Below are 27,008 nucleotides of genomic sequence, written 5' to 3'. Positions count from 1 at the left end.
CTATTCCTGAGAGAGAAATCTCATCTAGCCGTATCCACAATAAAGGGATACAGAAGTATGCTCTCGGCTGTATTCAGGAATAGAGGATTAGATCTGGCAGATAATAAAGATCTCCACGATCTCATAAGATCATTTGAGACTTCAAAGTCGAAGGAACCAGTACCTCCGAACTGGAACCTAGACGTAGTCCTCAAGTTTCTTTCATCTGAAAGATTCGAACCTCCTCATCTGGCATCGTTTAGAGACATCACCAGAAAATGCCTATTTCTATTATCTTTAGCTACGGCAAAGAGAATTAGTGAATTACATGCTCTGCAGGATAAAGTAGGATTCAAGGAGACTCAGCTATTTGCTCGTTTAATACCCTGTTTTTAGCTAAAACGAGAATCCCACGAATCACCCTGGCCTAAGTCATTCGAAGTCAAAGGCATATCAGTCTCTTAGGCAGAGAAGCAGAGAGTCTCTATGCCCTGTTAGAGCTCTGAAGTTCATAACCTTTAGAGAAAGCATCAGATGGGAGGCTCTAGACAAGGTCTTTGGTGCGCGGTAAAAGACCCCACAAGACTGATGTCCAAGAATGCGCTGGCATTCTTTGTGAGAAACGTCATTACAGACGCTCATAAGGTCTGTCCTGACGAACAGTTACAACTGTGAGAGTAAAAGCTCATGAAGTGAGAGCGGTAGCGACGTCTCTCTCGTTTCATAAGAATATGTCGCTTAAAAACATCATAGATACGACATTTTGGAGATGCAACTCAGTATTTGCATCTCATTACTTGAAAGACGTTCGTAGTGACATATGAGAAGTGTTTTTCTCTAGGTCCTTTCGTATCGGCGGATACGATTCTGGGTACGGGAGCCGACACCAATCCTTAAATGTATATACTTTTCTTCTTTTTGGATATGGTCTGGAGTCTCTTCGAACATGGAGGACTTGGTTTAGCACGGGCGGCCGTCTATGTTGTTCAGTAAGAGATCCTGTCATATCCAATTAGATGAGTATATATTTTTTTTTGAAATTTAGTATGTGTCGTAGTGGTTTTGAGTTACGGTTGTTGTGACGAGTTCGGGGATAACTCGGAACAATCCTTAGTTCTAACATATGGTTAGGATCAGGTGGTCGGGATTGGTTTGTGTGCTCCTTCATAAGGTGTATTGTCATATAAGTGGATCAGCACCCATTGACAAAGTCCTTTTAGGCTCTGCCGAGTAAGCGGATAAGACCCCATCGGCAGACCCACAAGAACTCTTGGCCATAGATCATATATCTCGCTAAAGTTTTCTTGAGGTGATGCAGACTACTGGGCAAACACCCACGAAGTCTACCACCTATCAGGTAGGAACCAAGGGTTTTATTTATACCTACAACATATGTTGTTTACCTGTCTATTCCATATAGTAGCTGTCTCTTACCCTCCACCGAAAGGTGCCAATCAGCTATGTATATATCTGACAGGTAAGTTGATTGTATGAAAATGATATTGTTATTATACAATAAAGTTTCATACATACTTACCTGGCAGATATATACAATTAAAGGCCCACCCAACCTCCCCGCAGGAGACAGGTGGAAGAGAGAAAATATGATAGAAAACGGGGATGGTTCCTAGTCCTGCCGCCCAGGGCAGGCCGGTAGATCACCTGACCTACCTGTAGCGAGTGGCGCGAAATTTGAATTTCTGTCGGGGACGACGGAGTCTTAGCTATGTATATATCTGCCAGGTAAGTATGTATGAAACTTTATTGTATAATAATAATATCATTTTTCTGTCGCCGGTGCTGAAACACCTGTTTGCAGCACCTCCGTCCAGATTTTGGAAACTTACTAGCTACTTGAGTATCCCTTTTGGTTTTTTCTTTGGTATCTGAATTGGATCGTGGCTTGGCACACGTTGACTTTGGTTTGATTTGAATTTGGTATTGATTTTTCTTTGATCAAGATGTCAGGGTCTAGTTCTGCTAGCGCTAGATTTTGTTCTATGTCCCGAATGTAGAGGTAGGCTACTGAAAGCTTCAGTAGACCCACATTCTGTTTGTAAAGTTTGCAGGGGGTAATGAATGTACGTTGAAAGTCGTTGTAAGGAGTGTGAAAGATTAACAGAGTCGGAATGGAAGGCGTATGAAACCTATCTTAAGGAAACTTGAGCGAGATAGGTTAAGGAGGTCTTCCTCCAGGAGTGTTTCAGGTAGGCAAGATTTAAATTCTTCCTCCCGCTAACCCTCCTTCTGTAGATTATGCTCCTACCCCTGTAGTGTTGCCTCCGGCCCCTGAAACAGTGTCGGTAGAAGGTAATACATTATCGCTAATTCTTGAATCGATTCGTAACTTAGAATCAAAAGTGTTAGCTCTGGAGAGCAAAAGTGAAGAGAAGTGCAGTGAAAGTGCCCCTTGTGTAGTGGAGGGTGCGTCAGATCGGCCTCATTCCGCCTCTAGAACCCTAGACCTCTGCTTGACTCCCAGATTACGGGGAGAGAGCATGTCGAAAGTCGAAGGAGGGTTACGAGGAACCCCCACCGATCTGGCGTGCTTTCGGCAGCTTCTGACGAACCTACCCAGACTGCCAAGGAGCGTGCGCTGCACGTCTTCTCAAGGAGTGCTTTTCTTCTTCTGAAGCTTCCTCCCCGCGCAAGGGGTGGAGCTCTCATACCGCATCACGTCCGCTGAAAAGGACGGCTCGAGTTCGGGACGCTTCACGTTCCAAGGTTTGTTTCTCCGGAACTTTGCTCGTCGCCTGATAGTGCGTTTTGCTGCTTTTCCTCCGCAGAAGAAGCGTAAGGATTATTCGGAGGCGGAGTCTTTCCTAGATGTTTCTTTCGAGCGCCGCAGTCGCTCTAAGGTGCGTGAAGTGGCGGTTCCTGGGAGTAGCAAGAAGGCGTCCCCTCGCCACTGCGCCTGCTCACAGGATCAGCCCCTCCCCCAGAAAAGGAGGCTTCACCTACAAGCAAGATTCTCCAGTCTCTTCAGCAGCAAACTCGAGATGTTTTTCCTTCGAGAGGAGACTGTTCCACGTCGCCGTAAGAAGGATGACAATCTTCCTGTGAAGAGGTCGAGGCGTTCTCCCTCTCCCTCTCCTCTCGCTCGTCTCTCTCTCCGTTTGAGTCTCCCTCTAGAGTTCGTTCTGCTCCCCAGCAACTTTCTAGAGGAGGCGAGTTCGTTTGTTGCTCCGCTCTCGTGAAGCGGTTGTTTCCGCTGCTACGAAACTTGTGGATAAGAAGCGCTTTCGTTTCTTTAGATGCCGAGCGCGCTTCTGTGAAAGTCAAACGCGCTTTAGTGGACGCCGAGCGTGACTCGGTGCAAGTTTTCGCGAGCGCCAGTGGACGCTCGCGAGTTTTAGTGGAACGCTCGGCGCACACCAGTGGACGCTCTTGGCGCGCACCAGTGGACGCTCAGCGCGCACCAGTGGACGCCAGGTGTACACCTGTGGTGTTTGCAGCGCGTTCAGTCGGCGCCAGTAGATTGGCTTCGGACGCCAAGCGCGCGCCTACGGACGTCAGTTTTCCACTTCCGCAAGCGCAAGCGGAGGCGGGAACTCTTCCTGTTCGCCGCTCTTTCTCTTTTGAGAAAGCTCGTGACTCTTCTTTACTTCCTCCGACTTCTCCAGTGTCTGAAGAGGAAATTAGTGACGCTTTTCGTCGAAGTGGACGAAGAACAGCAGTTGGCTCCAGTTTCGACGGACTACAAGGTTTTGACTCGTGTTTTGCTACAGTCAGTCTTTGCAGACACTTTCCAACCTGAAGCTCCACGTACTCCTCCCTCTCAGTTTTCGTCATCCAAAGCTACTAAGATCTCGGGCTTTGTGAGAATGAAGAAGTCGCTTTCTACGAAGCAAGCTTTTAGAAAGGTCCATGATTGGATGGAAAAGAGGAAAGCTTCAGGCAAGACTTCTTTCGCTTTACCACCTTCAAGACTCGGTGGCAAAGCTGGTATGTGGTATGAGACGGGAGAAAACGTCGGAGTTAAGCTTCCAGCCTCAGCTCAAGGAGACTTTGGTATATTGTAGACGCCGCCAGAAGATGCTTTTCTGTCTTCCTCGAAGGTCTCTTGGACGCATAGTGAGTTAGACTTTCACCTTAAAGGCCTCTTCAGGACACTAGAGGTCCTTTAATTTTCTTGACTGGTGCCTGGGAGTATTGGATGCAGGTCCAGGAGTTCTGATTCCATCAGTCTGGGGGAAGCTGTCCCAGTGTATTGTCTTGCATGGACAAGGCCGTCAGGGATGGTTCTGAGGAATTGGCTGCTCATTTCAGCACGGGACTGCTTAAGAAAAGAGCACTTTTTTGCAATTTTACTGCAAAGTCGGTCTCACCAGCGCAAAAAGCGGATCTTCTTTTCGCTCCTTTCTCAGAACATCTCTTCCCCCAGTCTATGGTAAAGGACATAGCTGCCAGTCTCCAGGAGAAAGCAACCCAAGACCTTCTGGCACAGTCTTCTAGGAAGCCTACTACTTCTTCGTCTTCTGGGTCCTCTGCTTTGAAGAAATCGAAGCCCTTTCGATCCCGCTTCTTCCTCGAAGCCAGCCAGCACCTCGAGAAGAGGCTCTTTCAGAGGCAAGACTCCCGCTCCTTCCAAGAGCAAGAAGTGAGAGGGAAGTCCTTCAGACACCGGTAGGAAGCCAGGCTTCTACATTTCGCGAAAGCTTGGGAAGAGAGAGGTGCCGACGCTTGGTTCTCTGGACATCGTCAAGAAGGGGTACAGAATTCCTTTCCTGATGTTACCCCCGCTGTCTTCGACACCAAAGGATTTGTCTCCGTCGTATCAGGGAGAAAAAGCAGAAAGTGCTTCACGATCTACTAGATCAAATGATCGAGAAGCAGGGCAGTGGAACAGGTCTCGACCGGAGTTCTCCGGGGTTTTACAACCGTCTGTTCCTAGTGCCGAAGCAGTCAGGGGGGGTGGCGCCCCGTTTCTGGATGTCAGCAGTCTAAATCGCTTCGTTACCAAGCAGAAGTTCAAGATGGAGACACCTCAATTCCGTGCTTGAGCTTTAAGACCGGGGATTGGATGGTCTCTTTAGACCTTCAGGACGCATACTTTCACGTCCCCATCCATCCCCGATCAGGAAATACCTGCGGTTTGTCCTGAAAGGGAAAGATTTTCCAATTCAGGGCACTCTGCTTCGGTCTCAGCACGGCGCCGATGGTGTTCACCGTTCTTATGAAGAACGTTGCGAGGTGGCTCCATCTTGCGGAAATAAGGATCTCTCTCTACCTAGACGAACTGGCTTAATTTCGAGCCCGTCATCGAAAGACCGGTGTCTGAAGAAGGAACCTTCACACACTCTGTCGTTAGCGAGGTCCCTGGGACTTCTGGTGAATCTCGAAAAGTCGCATCTGACTCCTTCTCAATCCTTAGTCTATCTGGGGATTCAGATGGACTCAGTGGCTTTTCGGGCTTTTTCCGTCCCAGGGGCGACAACTTCAATGCCTGGACAAGGTGTCGGCCTTTCTAGGGAAGGAAACATGCTCGGTGAGGGAATGGATGAGTCTGCTGGGGACCATTTTTCCTCACTGGAGAAGTTTGTTTCTCTGGGAAGGTTGCACCTCCGACCACTTCAGTTCTTCCTCTCAAGCAATTGGTCACGCAAACAGGATCTAGAAGAGGTCTTGTTTTTGACGGAAGAAGTGAAAAGCACCTCAAATGGTGGTTGGATCCAAAGAAGCTTGCGGAAGGACTTTCGCTCAAGCTTCGGAACCCCGACCTAGTGTTGTTCTCCGACGCGTCCTCCACGGGTTGGGGAGCAACACTGGGAGGGAGAGAAGTGTCAGGCACCTGGAGAGGGGAACAGGTGTCCTGGCACATCATCTAGAACTTTCAGCGGTTTACCTTGCTCTAAGGTTCTTCGAAGAGGAAGTCTCCAACAAAGTGGTTCAGATAAACTCGGACAACACCACAGCCTTGGCATACCTCAGGAAACGGGGGAACTCACTCTCCTTCTCTGTTCCTGTCCATCGCGAGGAATCTCCTGATTTGGGCGAAGTCGCAAAACGTCACGATTCTGACAAGATTTGTGTCAGGCGTGGAAAACGTGCGAAGCGGACCTTCTCAGTCGGCAAGGACAGCTTCTGCCGACGGAATGGACCCTTCATCAGGAAGTATGCCAGGCGCTATGGAAGCTGTGGGGGGACGTCCTCATGTGGACGTTTTCGCAACTTCCCGAAAACGAAGAGACTTCCGCTGTATTTGCTCCCCTAGTTCTGGACCCGGGAGCAGTGGCAGTAGACGCCCTACTGTGGAATTGGTCGGGACTAGACATTTACGCTTTTCCCCCAATTCAAAATCCTCGGGAAGTAATGAGGAAGTTCGCTGCATCAGAAGGAGCGAGAATGACCCTCATCGCCCCCTTCTGGCCAGCGGTCGACTGGTTCACGGAGGTGATGTCCTTCCTAGTAGACTTTCCAAGGACTCTGCCCTAAGGAAAGATCTACTCAGACAGCCCCACTTCGAGAGGTACCACAAAAACCTCCCCGCTCTGAGTCTGACTGCGTTCAGACTATCAAGAAGTTGGCCAGAGCGAGGGGTTTTTCAAGACCTGTGGCAACGGCGATTGCCACCGCAAGGAGGCCCTCCTCAATCGCAGTTTACCAATCAAAGTGGGCTGTCTTTAGAAGTTGGTGCAGAAGGAAGGGCATTTCCTCCACCTCAACCTCTGTGAGCCAGATAGCAGATTTCCTTCTTCACCTTAGGAAAGAAGCGAAACTAGCCGTTCCCACGAAGTAAAGGCTACAGAAGCGTGCTTTCTGTGGTCTTCAGACATAGAGGACTCGACTTAGCAAATGATAGAGACATTCATGATCTCATTAGATCATTTGAAACTGTGAAAGTTCTCCAACCTAAAGTACCATCGTGGAACTTAGACGTGGTACTGAAGTTTCTCATGTCGAGTCAATTTGAACCGCTCCATTTAGCCTCGCTTAGGAATCTTACTAAGAGAACCGATTTTCCTAACCGCTCTGGAGACGGCGAAGAGGGTTAGCGAAATTCAAGTCATAAGCAAGCATATTGGGTTCAAGGATCATAGTGCAGTTTGTTCCTTAAGTCCTACGTTCTTAGCAAAGAACGAGAACCCCCCTTCCAACCCTTGGCCGAGGACGTTCGAGATCAAAGGGTTGTCGGAGCTAGTGGGACCTGAAGCTGAGAGAGTCCTGTGTCCTGTCAGGGCTCTCAAGTTTTATTTGCAGAGAACCAGAGCATGCAGAGGTTCTTCGGAGAACTTGTGGTGCTCTGTGAGAAAACCAGATCTTCCGATGTCGAAGAATGCACTGGCGTTCTTCTTAAGAAGTACGGTTAAGGAAGCCCATGAAAAGTGTAGTGAAAGTGACATGGAGCTTCTGAAAGTGAAAGCCCACGAGTTGAGGGCTATTGCTACTTCGGTGGCTTTTCACAAAAATATGGCAATCAAAGATATTTTGGGCGCCACTTATTGGCGAAGCAATTCGGTGTTCGCTTCACACTACCTGCGGGAGGTGAAAGCAACATACGAAAATTGTTACTCGCTCGGACCATACGTCGCTGCAGACACTGTTTTGGGGCAGGAGGTAGCGCTCATCCTATCCTTTAATGGTTTAGGGGAGTTTTTTAACTTGTGTTATGGTTGTGTTTTGGTTGACCGCCTGCGGCGGATCTCCCTTCCATTAGCTTAGTCTATGTGGGATACTTTTGGTAGGCTACGCCAGGTGGTTTGGTTTTACTTCGTTGCCCTCATTTGTATGGTCAATGGTCTAGTCACGTCGTGGTCTCGCCCCTGTTGACAGATCATCTGGAGTGCACCAGCTTTATAGGTCTCTACCTTGCTGGCAACTCTAGTAGCACAAGCAGACTTATGCGGCAGTAACCACGAAGTCAGCTATGCTAACAGGTAAGGAATCAAGATATCAATTATCTGCATATATATGTTTCCTAAAATCTTCTATTCTGTCTACTCCCACCACCAAAGGTGGGATTCAGCTATATATATATCTGACAGGTAAGTTTTCATGAACAAAATGATATTGTAATGATACAATTAAGTTTGTTCATACTTACCTGGCAGATATATATCAATCAAGTACCCCACCCACCTCCCCTCAGGAGACAGTGGAAATAAAAATTATGAATAGAAAATGGGAATGATTCCTGATACCCGCCTCCCAGCGGCGGGAATGGGTACTAACCACCTGACTCCCACTGCGTGTGTCGTAAGTGTTTAAATTTCTGTCGGATTCGGAAAAATACAGCTATATATATATCTGCCAGGTAAGTATGAACAAACTTAATTGTATCATTACAATATCATTTTTATTGTGTTTTTTGTCAAAAAAACTTCAAATATTGATAATTTTTCCTTTTTGGAGTTGTACTATATCTTCCGTCAAATTGCCGTACATATATCTACTGTCGGATCGCCGTCATAAGCATTGTAACCCTGGAACATACATTGTAAACCTGGAAATAATTTCTGATGTAGATACAGGCAGTCCCTGGCTTGTGACTGGTTCGGCTTACAATGTTCCAAGGTTAATATGCTTTCCAGTAATATATTCATCTGAATTATTTCCAGGGTTACGGCGCTTACGACGCCGATCTGACGGAAGAAATATGAATCCAAAAATGTAAAATAATAAATTTTTGATGGATTTTTATGAAAAATGCAATAAAAATGCAGTTTACATAGCTTTTAATTCATCTTAAGCATTAAAAGTAAGGTTTTCCATGGATTTTTGACAATTTTTCGGCTTACAATGATTTTTGGCTTACGGCGCGTCTCAAGAACGGAACTCCCGTTGTAAGCTGGGGACTGCCTGTACAGTGGTCCCCCGTTATTCGTTGGGTATGCGTACCAGACCCCCTCCCGTGAATAGTTGGAACCCCTATAAAAATGCTGAAAACAGCCTATTTTGTTAGTTAAAATTTAGAAAAAACCCACTGAAAATTTTGATGCTGGTTTTTTTAATAGTTTTTATCACAAAAAGTGCATTTTATGATGAAATTGATTAAAAAAACCAGGAATTTGTGGATATTTCTCATAGAAAAATACTGTGAATATGCAAATTTTCCACGAATAATGCGGGGAAACATTCCCGAGAGAAAACCGGGAATGTGTGAGTCTGCTAATCCGGAGAACGTGAATACGGGGGCTCCACTGTAATTGAACGTTGTAAGCCAAAACCATCGTAAACCAGGGACTGCCTGTATATATTAGACAAAGGCCATCAAAGAAACTAGTATATACAGGCAGTTCCCCGGTTATCGGCAGACTCAATTATCGGCGACCCGGTTTTATGGCGAGACAAGCGGCATAAAATCAGTGATTTATGACGGCATAACTGGTTGAGTTCTGGTTATCGGCACCATAAGGGTGCTTATGGCGCTGATAACCGGTTATCAGTGCCATAAGCACCCCATAAATCTCCAAGTTTTGGTTAATGCCGGTTTTTGCTTATTGGCACACCCCGGGAATGGAACCTCTGCCGACAACCGGGGACTCCCTGCATAGGCATATCATTGTATATAGGTTCATTGTTTATATATCTTTTAAAAACAGATGGTATCTTAATACTGTACAGTGTATTTAACAATTTATTATTGTATAATTCTAATTTTAATTAACTATGGTTGTGTCTATCTTTACCAGCAATGAGTCATCTCCATTCTTTTGGAGTTGGGTACTATCTTAACATATGCAGTTTCAGGTATGGTATAAGTGAATGGTGCAATCATTTACTGTACTGCTACTGCTGCAGCTTGGAATTAGACACGTGCAGTTTATATAACCCTATTATATGACTTTTAAATTTTTTACCTTTAATATACGATAACCAGAGAACAAGGAATGATTTTGGTAAAACAATATATATTCTTCTAAATAACAGTAACATTGGAGGTAATAGGTATCAGCATCGGTATCGGCTTTAAAAGTTTGTATCAGTATCGGCCAAAAATTTTACATCGTTGCATCCTTTACCTGGATGCTTACCTGGCTCCTACAAGAGGACAAGTTGACTTGCTGATGGTTTGCGGTTCTAAAAACATAAGAAGGATGTGAGAATGACTGGCCTCTTCTCCTTCCTCCTCCTCCTCCTCCTCCTCCTCCTCCTCCTCCTCCTCCTCCTCCTCCTCCTCCTTCTACTCCTCTTCCTTTGGGTTGAGGATAGGACTCTTCATATTCTTACCAGGCTTTTTCGTATGAGATATGATTCCTCTCTCATTTCAAAAAGGCCCAGAGGTCTGACTCTGATCTTGCAGCTCTTATTCTCAGATCAATGTGTCAGAGGCAGGAGGGCACTCCTCCTCGCTCTTTTGACCAGGAGGAATAGCCCAGGTGTGCTAAACTCCAGTCAGTTCTAGAGACTTATTCAGATTCCCCCCACCATTAAGTGAGTCTTCCTAATGTAAAGGACTGAGGGGTTTTATATCGTGTAGGAACAAATCACAATTTTTGGAAGTATAAATTATATTTTTCCTAACTATACAAACCTGAGGTCCTTTACATTAATGCCCACTGCATGCCATCCCTCAATCTGCAACCTGGGCCGAAAGGCAAAGTGGAATGTTTACATACAGGCGACTGGACGGTAGTTACTGCCTTACCACCGTGTCCAAAAGTTTTAACAGTCATGTTCCAGCTTTGCTGTAAAGTAATTCCTAATGTAAAGACCTCAGTTTTTTGTAGTTAGGAAAAATACAATTTACTTTAAAAAAATTTACATTTAGGATGCCATGCTAGCATAATCGTTAGCTAGGTAATTAGTACTTGGTAAGGTAACTTGGTAAGGTACTTGGTAAGAATATATGTAAAACCTCATTTTATTATAAAAATATCATATGAAACTTTTTAAATCTATTTACTTATTCATTTTTTTAGTTTCCTATTTATATTTACTGTGGGCATCAATACCAAATATTGTAATGCCAGTTTTAGTAGCCATAAATCAAGCAATCAAACACCTGGTACATGACCCATCCCCATGCCATGTGCAAGTGCCCTGAACCTTCCCATATCTTCACAGACAGGAGGTTTGCTCAATCTGTTCTCCTAGTGTGGGGTGAGTGTGGTGATTCCTCGTTGGTGCCACTCTGGAAGCACAGTTGAGGTAGCATTACCTCTCATTCTCTGTGCATAGTATGTGGATTCTGGACTGTGTGCTTGCAGACAGCAGCTCCTTCAATGATAACAACAACAAACCTAACCTAGACCAGTTCTCTTAATATTCTATGGGGTAGCAAGGCTTCAACTAGAGATGGGGAGGAAATCACGAGCATTTTCCTTAACCCTGAAGAGTTGGGCTAAAAACACATTACGCAGCACCCCAGACCAGGCAAACTTTGAGGTCGGCCAGTTTAAGGAAAAAAACACATTGATGAAAATGCAAAGCAAGTGTACATGGTGTAAGAAAAAAAAATTTAAAAATATTCTCTCTACCTTCCACACGAAGTTGAAAGTGACTATTTACAACCCCTTTTTGGGCCTCTTTTACAAAACAATCGTAAGTTTTACAAAGTTATACATGTTTTTCCTAATAATCTTTTTTATTAGTACAGTAGGGCCTCAGGTTACGAAATTAATCCGTTCCGAAGCGGCCTCCGTAACCTGATTTATTTTGTATCTAGAACTACGTTTTACATGTAAATTGCCTAATTCGTTCCAAGCCCTACAAAAAACACCTACAGTAACATTTTATTATAAAGCTAATTGACCAACAATAAACAACTGAAATACAACAATTTGGACCATTCAATACCTAACATAACCGTTACTGCACCTGTAAATAAAGTGTATTAGTGTACAGGATACAAGAAATACATGTACGTACGTATGTAGTAAAATGTGGAACCTTACCTTTCGAGTGAGGTGATGTCCAAAAGTGGCGACAAAGTTGGAGGACAAACAGTAGAAAACATGAACACTTAACTTTACAAAACACATTAAAAAATGGCAGAAAACATTAACACTAAACTTTACGAAACACATTAACAAATGGCAGCAAACATTAACACTTCTTGATTATCTCCATCTTTGTCTCCATAGAAAGCCATCCTCTTCTTTCCCTGAACTTCAGCAACATTCTTGGGACCCATGGCTAATAACATAAGTCATTAAGTTCACACACAACATGATAAAGTAACTTACAGTATAACGAAAGCAAAATCACTAACATGAATTTATGTAACAAACGAAATATATTTGAACGAACAAATTCCTGGTGTTTACAATAACGCTGCCGCAAAAAATGGTCAAGGAACGCCTTTACATAGAGGCATGATGGGACAGGTGCTGTCCAATAGGAGAGCAGGATCTCATGGCGGTGACTAGCATCAGGAACCAATGGGAGAGCGGGAGGATGGGGGCGAGTCTAATGAGTTGGCGGCGCGCCAGTTTTAAAATTGTTCTCGGCGGCCCGGGCGAATCTCAGACTTTACCCTTTCACATCCTGAATTATTTTCATACACAGAAACAAAAAAATCTTTGTCTTTGCTTTCATAACCTTAATTTTCTGTACGTAGGGACTTTTGTATGTAGAGATTCCACTGTACAATTATATACAGCTCATACAATATTATAATAGGTAAGAACTAAAATCTGTTACAAATTCTGAATATATTTGTTGTAAAATATTTACGTAAATTTACTGAGATCGAAGATGCAGTAACATTTTTGGATTATACATGTTTTTTAATACAATTTCTTTGCAAAATTACAATTGTAACTGATATACTATCATAAAAGATAAGAACTAAAACCAACAGCCTGAGTATATTTATGAGCAAATAAATAAAAAGACATCATGGGAGAAAGAGAAGCACAGCATGCCCTCTTGAAATCAAGATCACAACTAACTCATGAGCCACCAACAATTGTCGATCTGAACTAGTCTAAAAGTTGTCATTAGTTAATTTATGGGCGATAGAAGTAATGAAACCTCTTTTCTGCCCTATTCCTCCAAACTGATGGCGCGTAATATGTATTGATGCTCACCATGGGTGAATCTGCCCACCACTCAAAACCTGTTATTGTTACTTTTATGACAGTATCTGTCTATTAAGGGTTAATTGTCCTTCTCCTAATTGTCTAGGCCCTAGGGCTTCTTCATCCCCCTCTTCCTCTTTCTCTTTGAGAAGAAGTCCAAGAAGAACTGTCAGAATTCAAATATACAGCCTTCCAATGCATGACCTGGACATCATAAGTAAAGCTGGCACGGGGTTTACTGAGTATGTTCAGTAGCTTGTCCTGGCCCTATCTTTATTGTTAAACAAATAGTTACTCCTAGCTCTTCCACCCATGTTGTGCCTGAAGCACGCACAGTTAAGCCAGAGTTACCCTCTTGCAGTGCAATGATGGTTCCCCAGGGTTTTACATTTAGCAGGTCTCCTCACCGGTACAAAGATGATTTGCTTGCTTGAGATCATGCTACTCCCCATCTGGCCTATGCCTCATAACTGGCCCCAGGGTTGTGCTCACATGACAGCATGTGGCCATTTGTCTGTACCCTCCATTAATTTAGACATTATCAAAAATAGGGAGTTGTGTGGGTTTGGTGACTCTTGGATCAGAATTCCTTTCTAGGTATGGATACTTCATGCCCAGATGCTTTGACTGGTACTGGCTGTACCATTAGTTTTATGAGCAGTTTATGCAAAATTAGAAATATTTTTTATAAATATGATATAATTACAACTGTTTCATCGCAAAATTTTTAATTTTTCATAGCCTTATTCCAAAATTTCATAGCCTTATTCCAAAATTTTCCAAATTGGTTTATGTTAAAGTACATAATGGTTTTATGCATTCAACTTACCTGTCAGATATATACTTAGCTATAGACTCCGTCGTCCCCGATAGAAATTCGAATTTCGCGGCACACTCTACAGGTAGGTCAGGTGATCTACCGCCCCGCCGCTGGTGGCGGGAATAGGAATCATTCCCGTTTTCTAAGACAGATTTTCTCTATCGGCCGTGACAGCAACATTGTTGTTGTTACTCCTGATTTGATTTTCGTATTTTTTCATCGCTATTGATCTTCTAAGCCGGTTATTTTGGTGACGTATTGGATCTTTGGTTTGGCATACTCTTTCGTGGACTGTTTTTTTGGACTTGGTTTTGGATATTTCTCATGATGTCGGATTCTAGCTTTACGGTTAGAAGACAGTGTGTAAATGAGGGATGCATGGTGAGGCTACCGAAAGCTTCGGTAGACCCTCACACAGTTTGTAAGGGGTGTAGAAGGAATGAATGTTCAATTTCTAACACCTGTGATGAATGTGTAAATATGAATGAGGAAGAATGGAAGAATTTAAATTCATATTTAAGGAAATTAGAGATGGATAGGGCTAGGAAGGCTTCCTCCAGAAGCGTAAGTAGGTCTCGCTCTAACGAGCCTATTAAATTAACACCTAACCCTAAACCTCTATCTTCTTCCTCTAGTACTAAGATCTGCAAATCCGGCAACGGAAATTGCAGATCTTAAAGCTGCGCTACAAAGGATGGAACGTCAAATGCGGACGTTGAAAGGTAAGCACAGTGATAGTGAATTAAGTGTCCCTAGTGCAGTGGAGGGTGCGTCTGATCGGCTCTGTCTGCTCCCAGGCCTAGACCTCTTCCAAGCTCACAGGCCCAGAGGAGAAGGAATGTCGAAAGCCTTACGGAGGTTACGGAGAATCCCCACCGATCAGGCGTCCCCTCGGCAGATTCTGTGACGACCCGAACTGCCAAGGATCGCTATCGAAAAAGCATCCTAAAGAAGTGTTTTTCTTCGTCAGATTCTTCACCGAATGTAAGGGGATGGAGTTCTGATGAACTGTCACGCCCCTTAAAGAGAAGTTGGAAGGCTCCAACTTTGGATTCAAGCCCTGAGCTTTTCTCCGATCTATCACCTTGTGAAAAGAAGAAAAGGAGATTGGTTCCTAAACGGAAATCGGAGTTTCCTTCCGCTTCTAGACATCCCTCACCTGAATCAGGGAAGGAAAAAGAGAGTGCGGCTGCAAAAATTATCCTAAATGTGCAGGAGCAACTTTCGGCCTTAGTAGGAGTTTTTACTAAGGAAACTCCCAGGAGAAAGGACTCTTTCCTTCCTATAAGAAGACGAAGGGAAAGAAAGAAGAAACGGAAGTTTCGGCTTATACTCGGAGGAGTATGAAGAATGCGCCAAAAACGCCAACCTGGCGCAATGCGCCAGATGCGCCAGATGAGTTTGAGACTCCATACGAGTCAGAAGAGCCAGAAGCGCCAGATGCGCCATATGCGCCAGAAGAGCCAGCCTGGCGAAATGCGCCAGAAGCGCCAGATGCGCCAGAAGCGCCAGATGCGCCAGAAGCGCCACCCTGCCGAAATGCGCCAGAGGCGCCGGATGCGCCAGAAGCGCCGGATGCGCCAGAACGCCGGCCGGAAGCGCCACCCTGCCGAAATGCGCCAGAAGCGCCAGCTTGGCGCAAGGAATCACGAGCGCCAACCCGGCGCAATGAGCCACAAGTGACAAATAAGAGACGGACTTCTTCCAAAAGACAATTAAGCCAAGAGGATTTGTTTAGCTTTCGGAAGGATAAACCTTTACCTGACAAGGACTCTAGTTGTCGCACAAGCGGCCGTATTCCTTGTCAGGACATAGGTGGTTCCGGAGAAAGTGATAGGAGAGGACATCCTTCGTCTGACAGGAGAGAAAGGTGTCGCACAAGCGGCCATCGCTCTTGCCAGGAGAAGGATAAGGTCGTTTTGCAGGATCAACCTATCTCTCGTAGGGACGCAAGTTATCGCACAGGCGGTCGTCGTTCTTGCGAGAGTGGGGTGGATGTTGCAAGAGGCCAGTCTCCTACTGGAAATAAACAATCCTCTTCGGAATTGGGATTTGGAAGAGTTTTCGGACTCTGAAGATCACTCGGCTCCGGGTTTGTCAGATTACAAGACGCTGGCAGCCCTCTTACTTCAAGAGTTTGGGGACTCTTTAAGCCCTACTGCTCCTCCTTCTCCAAGGTCCTTGTTTACAAGCACGAAGGTCCCGAAACAATCATCTTTTATTAAAATGAAGCCAACCATTTCCATGAACAAGGCTCTCCGATTCGTAGGAAATTGGTTGGAATCCAAGGAGAAGGCGGGGAAGACAGTCTTTACCTGCCCTCCTTCCAGACTATCAGGGAAGAAGGGAATTTGGTACGAGACGGGCAAACCACGGGGTCTAGCTCTCCCGTCCACTGCCGAAGCAGATTTTTCGAATCTGGTAGATTCGTCTAGGAGACAAGCCTTGTCATCAGCAAAGATCACATGGGGGACTTCTGAGATGGACCATCTCCTCAGGGATTGTTTAATGTCTTAGAAGTTTTAACTTCTTAGACTGGTCCCTTGGGGTGTTGGCCAAAAAGACACAAGAGGAGGAATCTCTTAGTCCAGAAGCCTTCATAGTGTTCTTTCCTGTATGGACAAGGCGGTTCAGGATGGATCAGGAGAGGTGGCCTCTCTGTTTGGAACTGGTATTCTGAAGAAGAGAGTCTTATTTAGCTCTTTTCTGACGAAAGCAGTTACTCCTACTCAGAGGTCATCTCTTCTGTATGCTCCTCTGTCGGACCAATTGTTTCCTTCAAATCTTGTAAAAGATATTTCTCATTCTTTGACAGAAAAGGCCACACAAGATCTCTTGGCCCAATATCTGCAAAGAAATCGAGGACTTTGGGTCCTATTAAGAGAGAGACTCGGGCTCCTCAACAGCCCTTTCGAGGAAGTACCTCGGCCAGACCCTCTTTTAAGAAGAGAGGAGTGCAGAAGAGGAGGTAGGCCTTCCTTCAGACCTATCAAGAGAGCTAAATGAGACAACAGTCCTTCAAGCACCGGTAGGAGCCAGACTTCGGAAATTTTCCGAAGAATGGGCTCGGAGACAGGCAGAAATTTGGTCCCTTTCCGTGGTAACAAAGGGATATATGATCCCCTTTCGAGACAGACCTCCCTTGACTACGACCCGAGGGAACTGTCAGCCCAATACAGGGACCCTGCCAAGAAAGAAGCATTATTGCAACTGGTAGAACAGATGTTGCAAAAGGAGGCCATCGAAGTGGTTCGGGATCCGCATTCCCGAGGATTCTACAACCGTCTTTTTCTGGTTCCGAAATCCTCGGGAGGGTGGAGACCGGTCCTGGATGTGAGCGCATTGAACCGATTTGTGGAGAACACAAAGTTCTCTATGGATAAACATCAAAATCGGTTCTTGCGGCTCTTCGTCCAGGAGATTGGATGGTCTCCTTAGATCTACAAGATGCATACTTTCATGTCCCCCTGCATCCATCATCGAAGAAAGTATCTCCGATTCATGATGCGGGGGAGGGAAAGTATACCAATTCAGAGCCCTATGCTTCGGCCTTTCAACGGCCCCCTCAAGTGTTCACGAGGCTAATGATGAACGTTGCGAGATGGCTACATCTAGAGGGGATAAACATATATCCCTTTATCTGGACGATTGGCTAATAAGAGCAAAATCGGAAATTCGGTGCTTGAAGGACTTGGAGAAGACTTTGAACTTGACAAAATCTCTGGGACTGCTCGTGAACCTCGAGAAATCACAATTGATCCCCAGACAGAACATAGTCTAATCTGGGGATACAGATGGATTCTCGGGGTTTTTCGGGCGTTTCCATCTCAAGACAGATTACTCGAGGCTTAGAAAAGATCTTGACTTCTTAGGGAAAGAACGGACCTCGGCGAGGGAATGGCTCAGTCTGCTGGGCACCCTTTCCTCGTTAGAGCAGTTCATTTCCCTGGGAAGATTAAATCTCAGACCTCTGCAATTTTATCTAAAGAGGATGTGGAGTCAAAAGACAGGAGACTTGTCAGACGTTTTTCCCATCCAACAGGGGATAAAATCAGACCTAAAGTGGTGGTTAACCCCATTAACAAGGAACGAAGGGGTGTCCCTCTTGATTCGGAACCCTCACCGAGTGTTGTTTTCCGATGCCTCGGAAACAGGTTGGGGAGCAACATGGGTCCAAAGGAAGTAGCAGGAGTGTTTGGACCAGACAACAAACTACTCTGCACATCAATGCGAAGGAACTCCTGGCAATTCATCTAGCCCTGGAATACTTCGAAGCGGAAGTCAGAGAGGCGGTAGTTCAAGTCAATTCCGACAACACCACAGCTCTGGCTTACATCCGGAATCAAGGGGGCACTCACTCTTTCTCTCTGAACGAAATAGCGAGAGCTCTATTAACCTGGACAGAGGAACGGGGCATTATTCTGCGTACAAGGTTTGTCCAAGGAGTAAAAAACCTAAGGGCAGACAGGTTGAGCAGAAAGAACCAGGTTCTCCCGACAGAGTGGATGCTCCACTCAGAAGTCTGCAGACAAATATGGTCACTCTGGGGGAGACCCCAGATCGACCTGTTTGCCACGTTCCTCTCCAGGAAAATAGACAACTTCTGCTCGCTAGAAGAAGATCCCAGAGCCACAGCGATCGATGCCTTCCTCATGGATTGGTCAGGCATAGTGCATACGCCCTTTCCCCCCATTCAAAGTGCTGGGGGAAGTAGTAAGAAAATTTGTGGTGGCATCGGAAGGAATGAGAATGACTCTAATTGCTCCCTTTTGGCCTTCCCGAATCTGGTTCACAGAGGTACTGGAATGGACGGTGGACTTCCCCAGATCTCTACCAGACAGGACAGATCTGCTCAGACAACCCCACTTCGAGAGGTTCCACAAAAACATCCAAAGTCTCTCCCTGACTGCCTTTCGACTATCGAAAGACTGGTCAGAGCGAGAGGCTTTTCAAAGAAAGTGGCAACTTCAATTGCTAGAGCCCGCAGAGCCTCTACCCTGCGGGTCTACCAATCGAAGTGGGAAGTTTTCCGTAGATGGTGTAGGTCGAAGAGCTGTCCTCTTCCAATACCTCTGTAACCGAAATCGCTGATTTTCTCCTCTTCTTAAGAGAAGAATCCAAATTGGCCGTATCAACTATCAAGGGATATAGGAGCATGCTCTCAGCTGTTTTTTAGAAACAGAGGGCTGAATCTCGAGAATAATAAGGATCTTCATGATCTCATCAGGTCTTTCGAGACTACGAAATTGAGATCATCGATTCCCCCGAGTTGGAACCTGGACGTTGTCCTAAAGTTCTTGATGTCGGACAGGTTCGAACCTATAGATAAAATCTCATTCAGAGATCTTACTAGCAAAATGCATATTCCTGTTGGCTCTAGCAACTGCTAAGAGGATCAGTGAATTGCATGCTTTGGACTCTCGGGTGGGATTTAGAAAAGACTCGGCTGTCATTTCTTTCCAGGATCTTTTCCTAGCGAAGAATGAGAACCCTTCTAAACCTTGGCCTAGAAGTTTCGAAGTCAAGGGACTCTCTTCTCTGGTAGGAAGAGAGTTGGATCGGTCCCTTTGCCCAGTCAGGACCTTAAAATTTTATTTTAGAAAAGAAGACAAAGCTTCTTCAGGGATGTCGACAAGGTCTTTGGTGTTCGGTAAGAAACCCCAAGAGACCGATGTCAAAGAACGCACTGGCATTCTTTGTCAGAAATATAATTACCGAAGCTCATAGGAATGCCAAGAGAACTCTTTAAAGCTGCTGAAGAGTGAAGCTCACGAAGTCCGGGCTGTGGCAACTTCCCTTTCTTTTACGAAGAATATGTCCATGAGAAACATTTTAAACAGCAACTTATTGGAGGTGCAATTCAGTATTTGCATCCCACTATTTAAAGATGTTAGAATAACATACGTAAATGTTTTCGCTCTTGGACCTTATGTATCAGCGGATACTATGCTGGGAAATGGAGCAGACGCTGATCCTTAAATTTGTTTTTAATATTTTTAATAATTAGTTTTAATATTGTTGTTGAGTTGTGGGTTGCTTGAAAGGATGTTCGGGATGACTCCTTTCAATCGTAGTACTAACCCCAATGAGGATCAGGTGATCGGGATTAGTGTCGTGCTCTATGATCATGCCAATAGGCAAGGTGTTTTGTCATGTAAGTGGATAGGACCCCATTGACAAAGATCCTAAGGTTCTGAAGCGTAAGTGGGTAAGACCCCGGTAACAGACCACCAAGAACTCTTAGCATGAGGTCACTACCTCTCTGAGGCTCTTGAAGCGATACGGGCTCCTAGGCAGTAGCCATGAAGTCTTTCGCTAACACAGGTAGGAATCAAGGTTTTTAATTTTATTACCTACAACATATGTTGTTTCCTGTCTATTTCAGTAGATTAGCTGTCTCTTATCCCTCCGCCAAAGGTGCCAATCAGCTAAGTATATATCTGACAGGTAAGTTGAATGCATAAAAATGTTATTGTCATGATACAATAAAGTTTTATGCATACTTACCTGGCAGATATATACGGTGTATGGCCCACCCGACCTCCCCTCAGGAGACAGGTGGAAGAGAAAATCTGTCTTAGAAAACGGGAATGATTCCTATTCCCGCCACCAGCGGGGCGGGGCGGTAGATCACCTGACCTACCTGTAGAGTGTGCCGCGAAATTCGAATTTCTATCGGGGACGACGGAGTCTATAGCTAAGTATATATCTGCCAGGTAAGTATGCATAAAACTTTATTGTATCATGACAATAACATGTTTGTGTGGAAAACTTCACTGTTAAACACTGAATGGCTAAGAGTGCCTTGGTTCTGTTTGCTTAATAGCCTAAATTTTTATATATTATAAAATAATTTGTTTTGGAAAAAAATGTCTCCCCAACATTGTCGCATTTAGCTATATTGACATTTGTAACTGAAATGAACACACTGAGGAGCAAGTGAGAAAACATAACAGGTGGCAGAGACCAGGGCCTCCAATATAAATGTGAATTTTCTCTTGAACACTGGCTCAACTTTGTATCTTGAGTAGGAATAATCACTCCCTTTCCCATACACATCTGGCACTGAAGCTTGAGTAAAATACTAAGAAGTTTGTGGAACAAAAGTTTTCTGTATTTCGCAAAACTGCGAGCAAAGTACATGTAGTTTATGTTAACATCTGCTGGAATCTTCAGTGCCATTTATATTTGGTTAATGTCATGAATCACAACATATATGTGAGTTACAGTTTTCTTTTTTTGTGAAGAATGGCAGGAGAGGAACTTGGATAGCGCTATCTGATACAGTTGAGAAGAAAGCTAGAAAGGAAGGGGGTTTGGGGAAGGTAGTTTTAAAACTGAAGGAAACATTGTGCAGTTTGGTTAATAAAGTTTGATGATTTCAAAACTTTTTAGTATATATATATATAGAGTATAATGCTCAACCAAGTAAACTGTCTGGGATTGTGGATTTTTTCTTTTGTTGTCAGTGTGAGTTGTAGTGATGGTTAGTTGTGACACTGTCAGAGTTATTTGGTTGAAGGTATCCTAATCATGTACAGTAGACCCTTGACTCACGAACACAATCCGTTCCTAGCCTTGGTCGTGTTCCAAATTGTTCGTGACTCGGAGCTAATTTCCCCATAAGGTTTAATGGGAATAATATTATTGGTTTCTCGACCCCTACGAACCAATATATATTATGTATATTTTGCCTTATTTTACACAGATAATGTAAAAGTCAGTGTAAAAAACCTTAATATATCTAATAATATAATTTAAAATGGTAAACTAACACTATAAAAACGTTTGTAAAGTGAACACTTACTATGACTGGCGAGACTTCTGGCTTGACGGACAAGAGAAGAGGAGGGTGGTGGGTGGGGAGGAGGTTATTGTGCGGAAAGGAGACCCTCCCCCATCCAGGTCGGGGAGATCTCGTTCCGGAGATTCAACTCTTCTAGGTTTTTTTGGTGAACGTTTAATCACAAAACTTATCCAATGTCTGTTGCCTTTTCCTTCCTTGCATAACTTTTCTGAAATGGCTCATTAAATTTTCATTGAGCATATTCACGATCCTGTTCGTAACAATTTTGTCCGGATGATACAATTCAAGGAAGCACTGGACATCATTCCACTTTTCCAATGCGGCTTTTATCACATCACTGCTGACATCTGTAACTTCCTCCCCAGCCTCCTCTTCGTCAGTTGATTGCTCCCGAGCAAGTTGCTCCTGCTGCTCTTTGTGGAGTTGAACAAGTTCGTCCGCAGTCAATCTTCTGAATGTTCAGCGAACCAATTCTTCAACATCTTCGTCGTTGACTTGTAGACCCATACTGTTGCCCATGGACACAATTTCTTGCACAGTCTCTGCATCGAAGCCTCAAAGTCACGGACAGTTTTTACGCACTGGGGCCAAAGTTTCCGCACGCAGAATTTAATGTGCGGTACGTAACTTCAGTCCATGCGTTATCAATGAGGGTTATGCAGTGAAAAACATTAAAGTGCTTCTTCCAAAATTCTTTTAAGGTTTAATTTTGTCTCTTCAGTTACACGGAAGCATCTGGAGAAGAGCGCCTTCGTATATAATTTCTAAAATTGCTAATGACTTGTTGGTCCATGAACAGAGGTCGTGTTGGGTGGAAGGAACTTGAACTGAATGAAGTCATGTTCACTGCAGTCAGCCAAATACGAAGGGTGTGCCGGGCATTATCCATGATCAGAAGGCACCGCAGGGGTAGCTTGTTCTCTGTTAGGTACTGACTCACGGTCGGCGCAAACACTTCATCAATCCACTCCATAAACAAGTTCCGTGTCACCATGCTTTTGTATTGGCCCTCCACATTACAGGCAGTCTGGCCTTATTTACGTTGTGCTGCTTAAAGGCACGCGGGTTATTTGAATGGTAAAGAAAGGTTAGCGGCTTTAGTTTCAAGTCGCCACTTGCGTTTGAGCATAACAAAAGCGTAAGCCTATCCTTCATTGGCTTGTGGCCTGGGAGCGCCCTTCTCTTCTTGGGTGATAAATGTCCTGTTGGGCATCTTCTTCCAGAAGAGGCCCGTTTCATCACAATTGAAAATCTGTTGAGCGACGTATCCTTCGGCCTCCACGAACTCGGCAAACTCAGTCACGAATGCCTCAGCAGCAGCCTTGTCTGCGCTAGCAGCCTCACCAGGCCTAATTACAGAGTGAATTCCAGTTCTTTTCTTGAAGTTATCAAACCACCCTTTACTAGCCTTAAAATCATCTGGCGTGGCACTAGTAGAAGGAGTTTCCTTCAGCAAACTCTGATACACTTGCCGAGCTTTCTCGCAGATGATCGGCTCGTTTACACTATCACCTGCCATCTGTTTCTCATGTACCCACTTCAAAATTATTTTTTCTGCCTCTTATCGAGGGTTTGCGATCTCATCTTGGTTAGTACTGTCACTCCCTTCGCAACATTTGCTTCTTTAATGGCTCCTTGTTTTTCAAAATTGTCGAATTGGTCGACTTGGCCATCTTGTACTCACTTGCGATATCGGTCACGCGAACACGTTCAAACTTTTCTATAATTTCTTTCTTTATTTCAATGGTTATCTTCCTCTGCACCTCTTCTCACCATCACTCTTCACTTTCTTACTTTCACCACCACTCTTCACTTTCTTTAGGGCCCATTATGAAGAAAATCACAAGTTTTTTAGCGCAAAAAATGCTAAGCGAATTGACGAACGTCTTGTACACAATGATATGAGACAAAGAGCGATGCGTGGGTGACGCCGTGCGTGGGCGGCTGGAGGATGGCTGTTCCCATGGCAACTCAAACTTCTCACGTGTGCTGGGCGATTTCGCGCATTTTTCAAACTGTTTGTGTCTAAAAATTAGTTTGTGAAACAAAGTGAATTGTTATTTTCCAGAAATTTCCAGCATTTTTCAAATGTTCAGGTCCTCAAAATTAGTTCATGACCCAAACAGAATTTTTATTTTCCGCATTTTTTTTTTGTTCGTATCTCAAAGTTAGTTCGTAGGTCAAGGGTGAAATTTTAACCTATAATTTTGGTCGGGGATCGAGTTGTACGTGGGTCAATGGCGTTTCGTGAGTCAAGGGTCTACTGTACCTAAAATCAACTTGTTTTGAGACACCAGTTCTTAAAAGTAATAAATTTTATAAATTAAAAACTAGATTTTGTACCACTTTAACCTTATCTTAGTTAAGGTAAAATTACAAATATTATAAGATTAAAAGATTTATTTTGTTTTTTTTTTCCTCTACAGGTACCTAAAAACAAAGCTTTATCCTGCTATAAAGAAATTAAACTTCTGTGGAAAATAACAAGAACATCTTCATTATCTACTTGTAAAAAATGTGTGAGGCATGAGAGCATTCTTAAACTCAAAGTTGTCTCATTGGATTGATTTGCCAACTATCAGATTGGTGATCAGGATATGTCTGATAAATATCTACATTTAGAACAAGGAAATTATATTTGTAGTATTTATTTGGTTTCATTTGTGTTGTATCAGTAGAAGAATCAGTTACTGTATTATAAGAAAAAAATATATGTAATTTATAAGCAAGTTTATCGTCACCAAGGTAGTGGGAGGAGTTTGCATTATATTTTTAGGCCCTAATTTAGATATACATACTTATTACTTGAGATTACGTATGTATTTTTGTATTTGCCATGTATTTTTCTTGTTAATCCATACTGGATGAAATAATTTTGACCCTTTCAAGTGGTAATTGCTAGTCACTCATGAAAATATAGATTGTTAGTGAAACAATTTGAAAATATTTTATTGGACTGCTTTTGTATATGCAGTATATTAAACAATAATCTTCTTTACATCATAGCCACTTTACAATATGGAGTTGCCTCATAAGAAAGATGTTGATAGCATTTCTGGGGCAAATGTAAGCATGGATGATTCCTTTCCAAAAATTTACAAAAAGCCAAAGTATTCTCACCCTAAAGAATGTTTCTCCAGTAGAAAGGAAATGGATTTTGTTGTGGAGCGGGAAGAAAATGGAGAGTATCCTAGAACTGAACAGTTTAGTCAGGATTGTAAGCCTGTTGTGAAAGACACCAAAGAAGAGAAGTCTGCAATCCTCAGGGAAGTCTCCCAAAATAACACCAGCAAAAGTAGTAGTTATTTGACAGCACTACCATCCAGTGGAGATGTGTCAGATGTAAATGGGAGAGTCCTACAAAAAAATTACCCAAAATCAGAATTACAAAAAAGTGAAAGTGATAGAGTTTGTAATGAAGTAGATGCTGGTCATCTTCAGAGGGATGATGCTGCTGAGAGGGGAGCTCTTGAGGAGTGTCAATGTACTATTGACACTGAAGAAAAGGAAGAAAAAGAAGATGACAGCAAATCTAAGAGAAAGCAGTGTATTTGCAAACTATGTGATGAAATGTTTCTATCCAAGAAAAATTATAGGGAGCACGTGTATAAATGCCACCCTATTAAAGAGGAGGGAGTTTGTTTATTTTGCAAGAAATCCTTGCCAAAGACATCCTCATCTGGTGATTGCAGGAAAACAGGTAATTTGATGAAAAAACATTACATATGTAATATTTGTGGACAGACTTTTGATGGGTCAGACGCTCTAGACAACCACATCACTAGTCACTCAGATGTTAAGACATTTCATTGTAATAAGTGTGGCAAAAAGTGTGCCAGTCTCAATACTTGTAAAGACTGTGGTAATAATTCCAGTGGTGAAAGTGCCTTTTGTGTAAACAGAGAAATTAAAAATGATTGTGAAAAGAGTTTGATAACGTCCAGCAGTTTGGATACACATCAGGAGGTGCAATTAGGAGGGAAATCATATGTTTGTAATATTTGTAATGATAGCTTTGCTCAGCAGGATGACCTACAGTCTCACATACAAACCCACACTGAGAAAACACTTTATCATTGTAATCTATGCAATAAAAATTTTTCTCAAGCCAGCAGTCATAGAACTCATATGAAAACACATAATGAAAATTCACACTTTGAATGTGATTCTTGTGGAGAAACATTTACTTTGAACAGTACACTTCAGGTTCATCTAATGAAACACCAAAAGGATAAGGCATACAAATGCACATTGTGTGAAAAATGTTTTACTCACCCTAGCACCCTTAAGACTCACATGAAAGTTCATACAAACGTTAAACCTTCCCCAAGTGCTGGTGAAAGTGGGGAGTCAATTCGGGTGAAAGCTTCCCCAGGCAGGCCAAAAAGCAAGAAAAAACAGCACCAATGTGAAGTCTGTTCAAGAATTTTCACTCTAAAAAATACACTGATTGTACACATGAGAAGGCATAGTGGAGAAAAAAAGAAAAAACCTTTTAAGTGCTCTGTTTGTGAAAAGGGTTTTTCACAGTCAAGCACCCTAAAAATTCATATGCGAACTCACACTGGTGACAAACCTTATAACTGTGGCATTTGCGGACAGAAGTTTACCTATAACTATGCTTTGCAGAAGCATGCATTAATACACAGAGAGGCAGCTGACACAGAAGAAGATGGTTCAGAATATGATTTGGAAGGTAACATTTTTGAGTTGGGTGCCTATGATGATGATGATATAGCTGCTAATAAAGCCCAGTATGAAGAAGTGAAAAGGAAGATTTTCCAGACTCTAGCTAGAGCAAAAGCTCGAATAGCGCAAGCTAATGGAGGGAGTGCTGAAAATGATGAGGAAGTAAGTAGAGATACAGATAGTAATGAAAGTAATTAGGAGAAGAAGTTATGTGGAAATGAAGATAACTAGTGAACTTCTGTCTACTCTCACCACTTGGCTTAGATGAAAAATAATCATAAGTTTGATACTTGCTGTAAGGACTTCAAGTATTGTTTGAAGCCATAAATACCTTTATGTCAAGTAATGAGTAAATATAGGCACATTATGTAAAAACTGATATGGTGAAAATTTATATTAGGATGCACAAGTGAATTATAACTATTTTTATAGATATATATTGACACTGTATTTATTATCTTAAAGATCAGTCAGACTCATTTTATATAAGTGAAGTACTATACTATACTGTAATTCTCCTGGTTTCTTGCCTTGTATACAAACTCTCATTACAGTATTGACATTTCAACTCGTGTGCCAAGGCTGTTGTTTATATGCTGTAAACTAGAAATAAATATCTAGAGTTCTTATGCTAGGGAAGTTTGGATGTAGTTAGGCTTGACTCACTCCCTCTGTTGCAATTCATTGGATTTAGTGGGTATATCAGTTACTTGGTTTTTCATACACCTGTTGCTATTACACAGACAAT

General features: G+C 43.3%; 1 protein-coding gene across 1 annotated transcript in view; it reads left to right on the top strand.

Moving 5' to 3' along the window:
* Window positions 1–26,458, top strand: part of LOC135211391 (zinc finger protein 436-like) — a 36,148-nt gene extending 9,690 nt beyond the window's left edge. The window contains exon 2 of the mRNA XM_064244704.1: window positions 23,998–26,458. Within this exon, the coding sequence (XP_064100774.1) occupies window positions 24,590–26,458 (1,869 nt within the window). The 5' untranslated portion in view covers window positions 23,998–24,589. The remainder of the gene's footprint in view (window positions 1–23,997) is intronic.
* Window positions 26,459–27,008: the final 550 nt, after the last annotated feature.

The sequence above is a fragment of the Macrobrachium nipponense genome, chromosome 4 (genome assembly GCF_015104395.2).
Source record: "Macrobrachium nipponense isolate FS-2020 chromosome 4, ASM1510439v2, whole genome shotgun sequence".
NCBI lineage: Eukaryota > Metazoa > Arthropoda > Malacostraca > Decapoda > Palaemonidae > Macrobrachium > Macrobrachium nipponense.
This window is presented reverse-complemented; position numbering and strand designations above follow the sequence as displayed.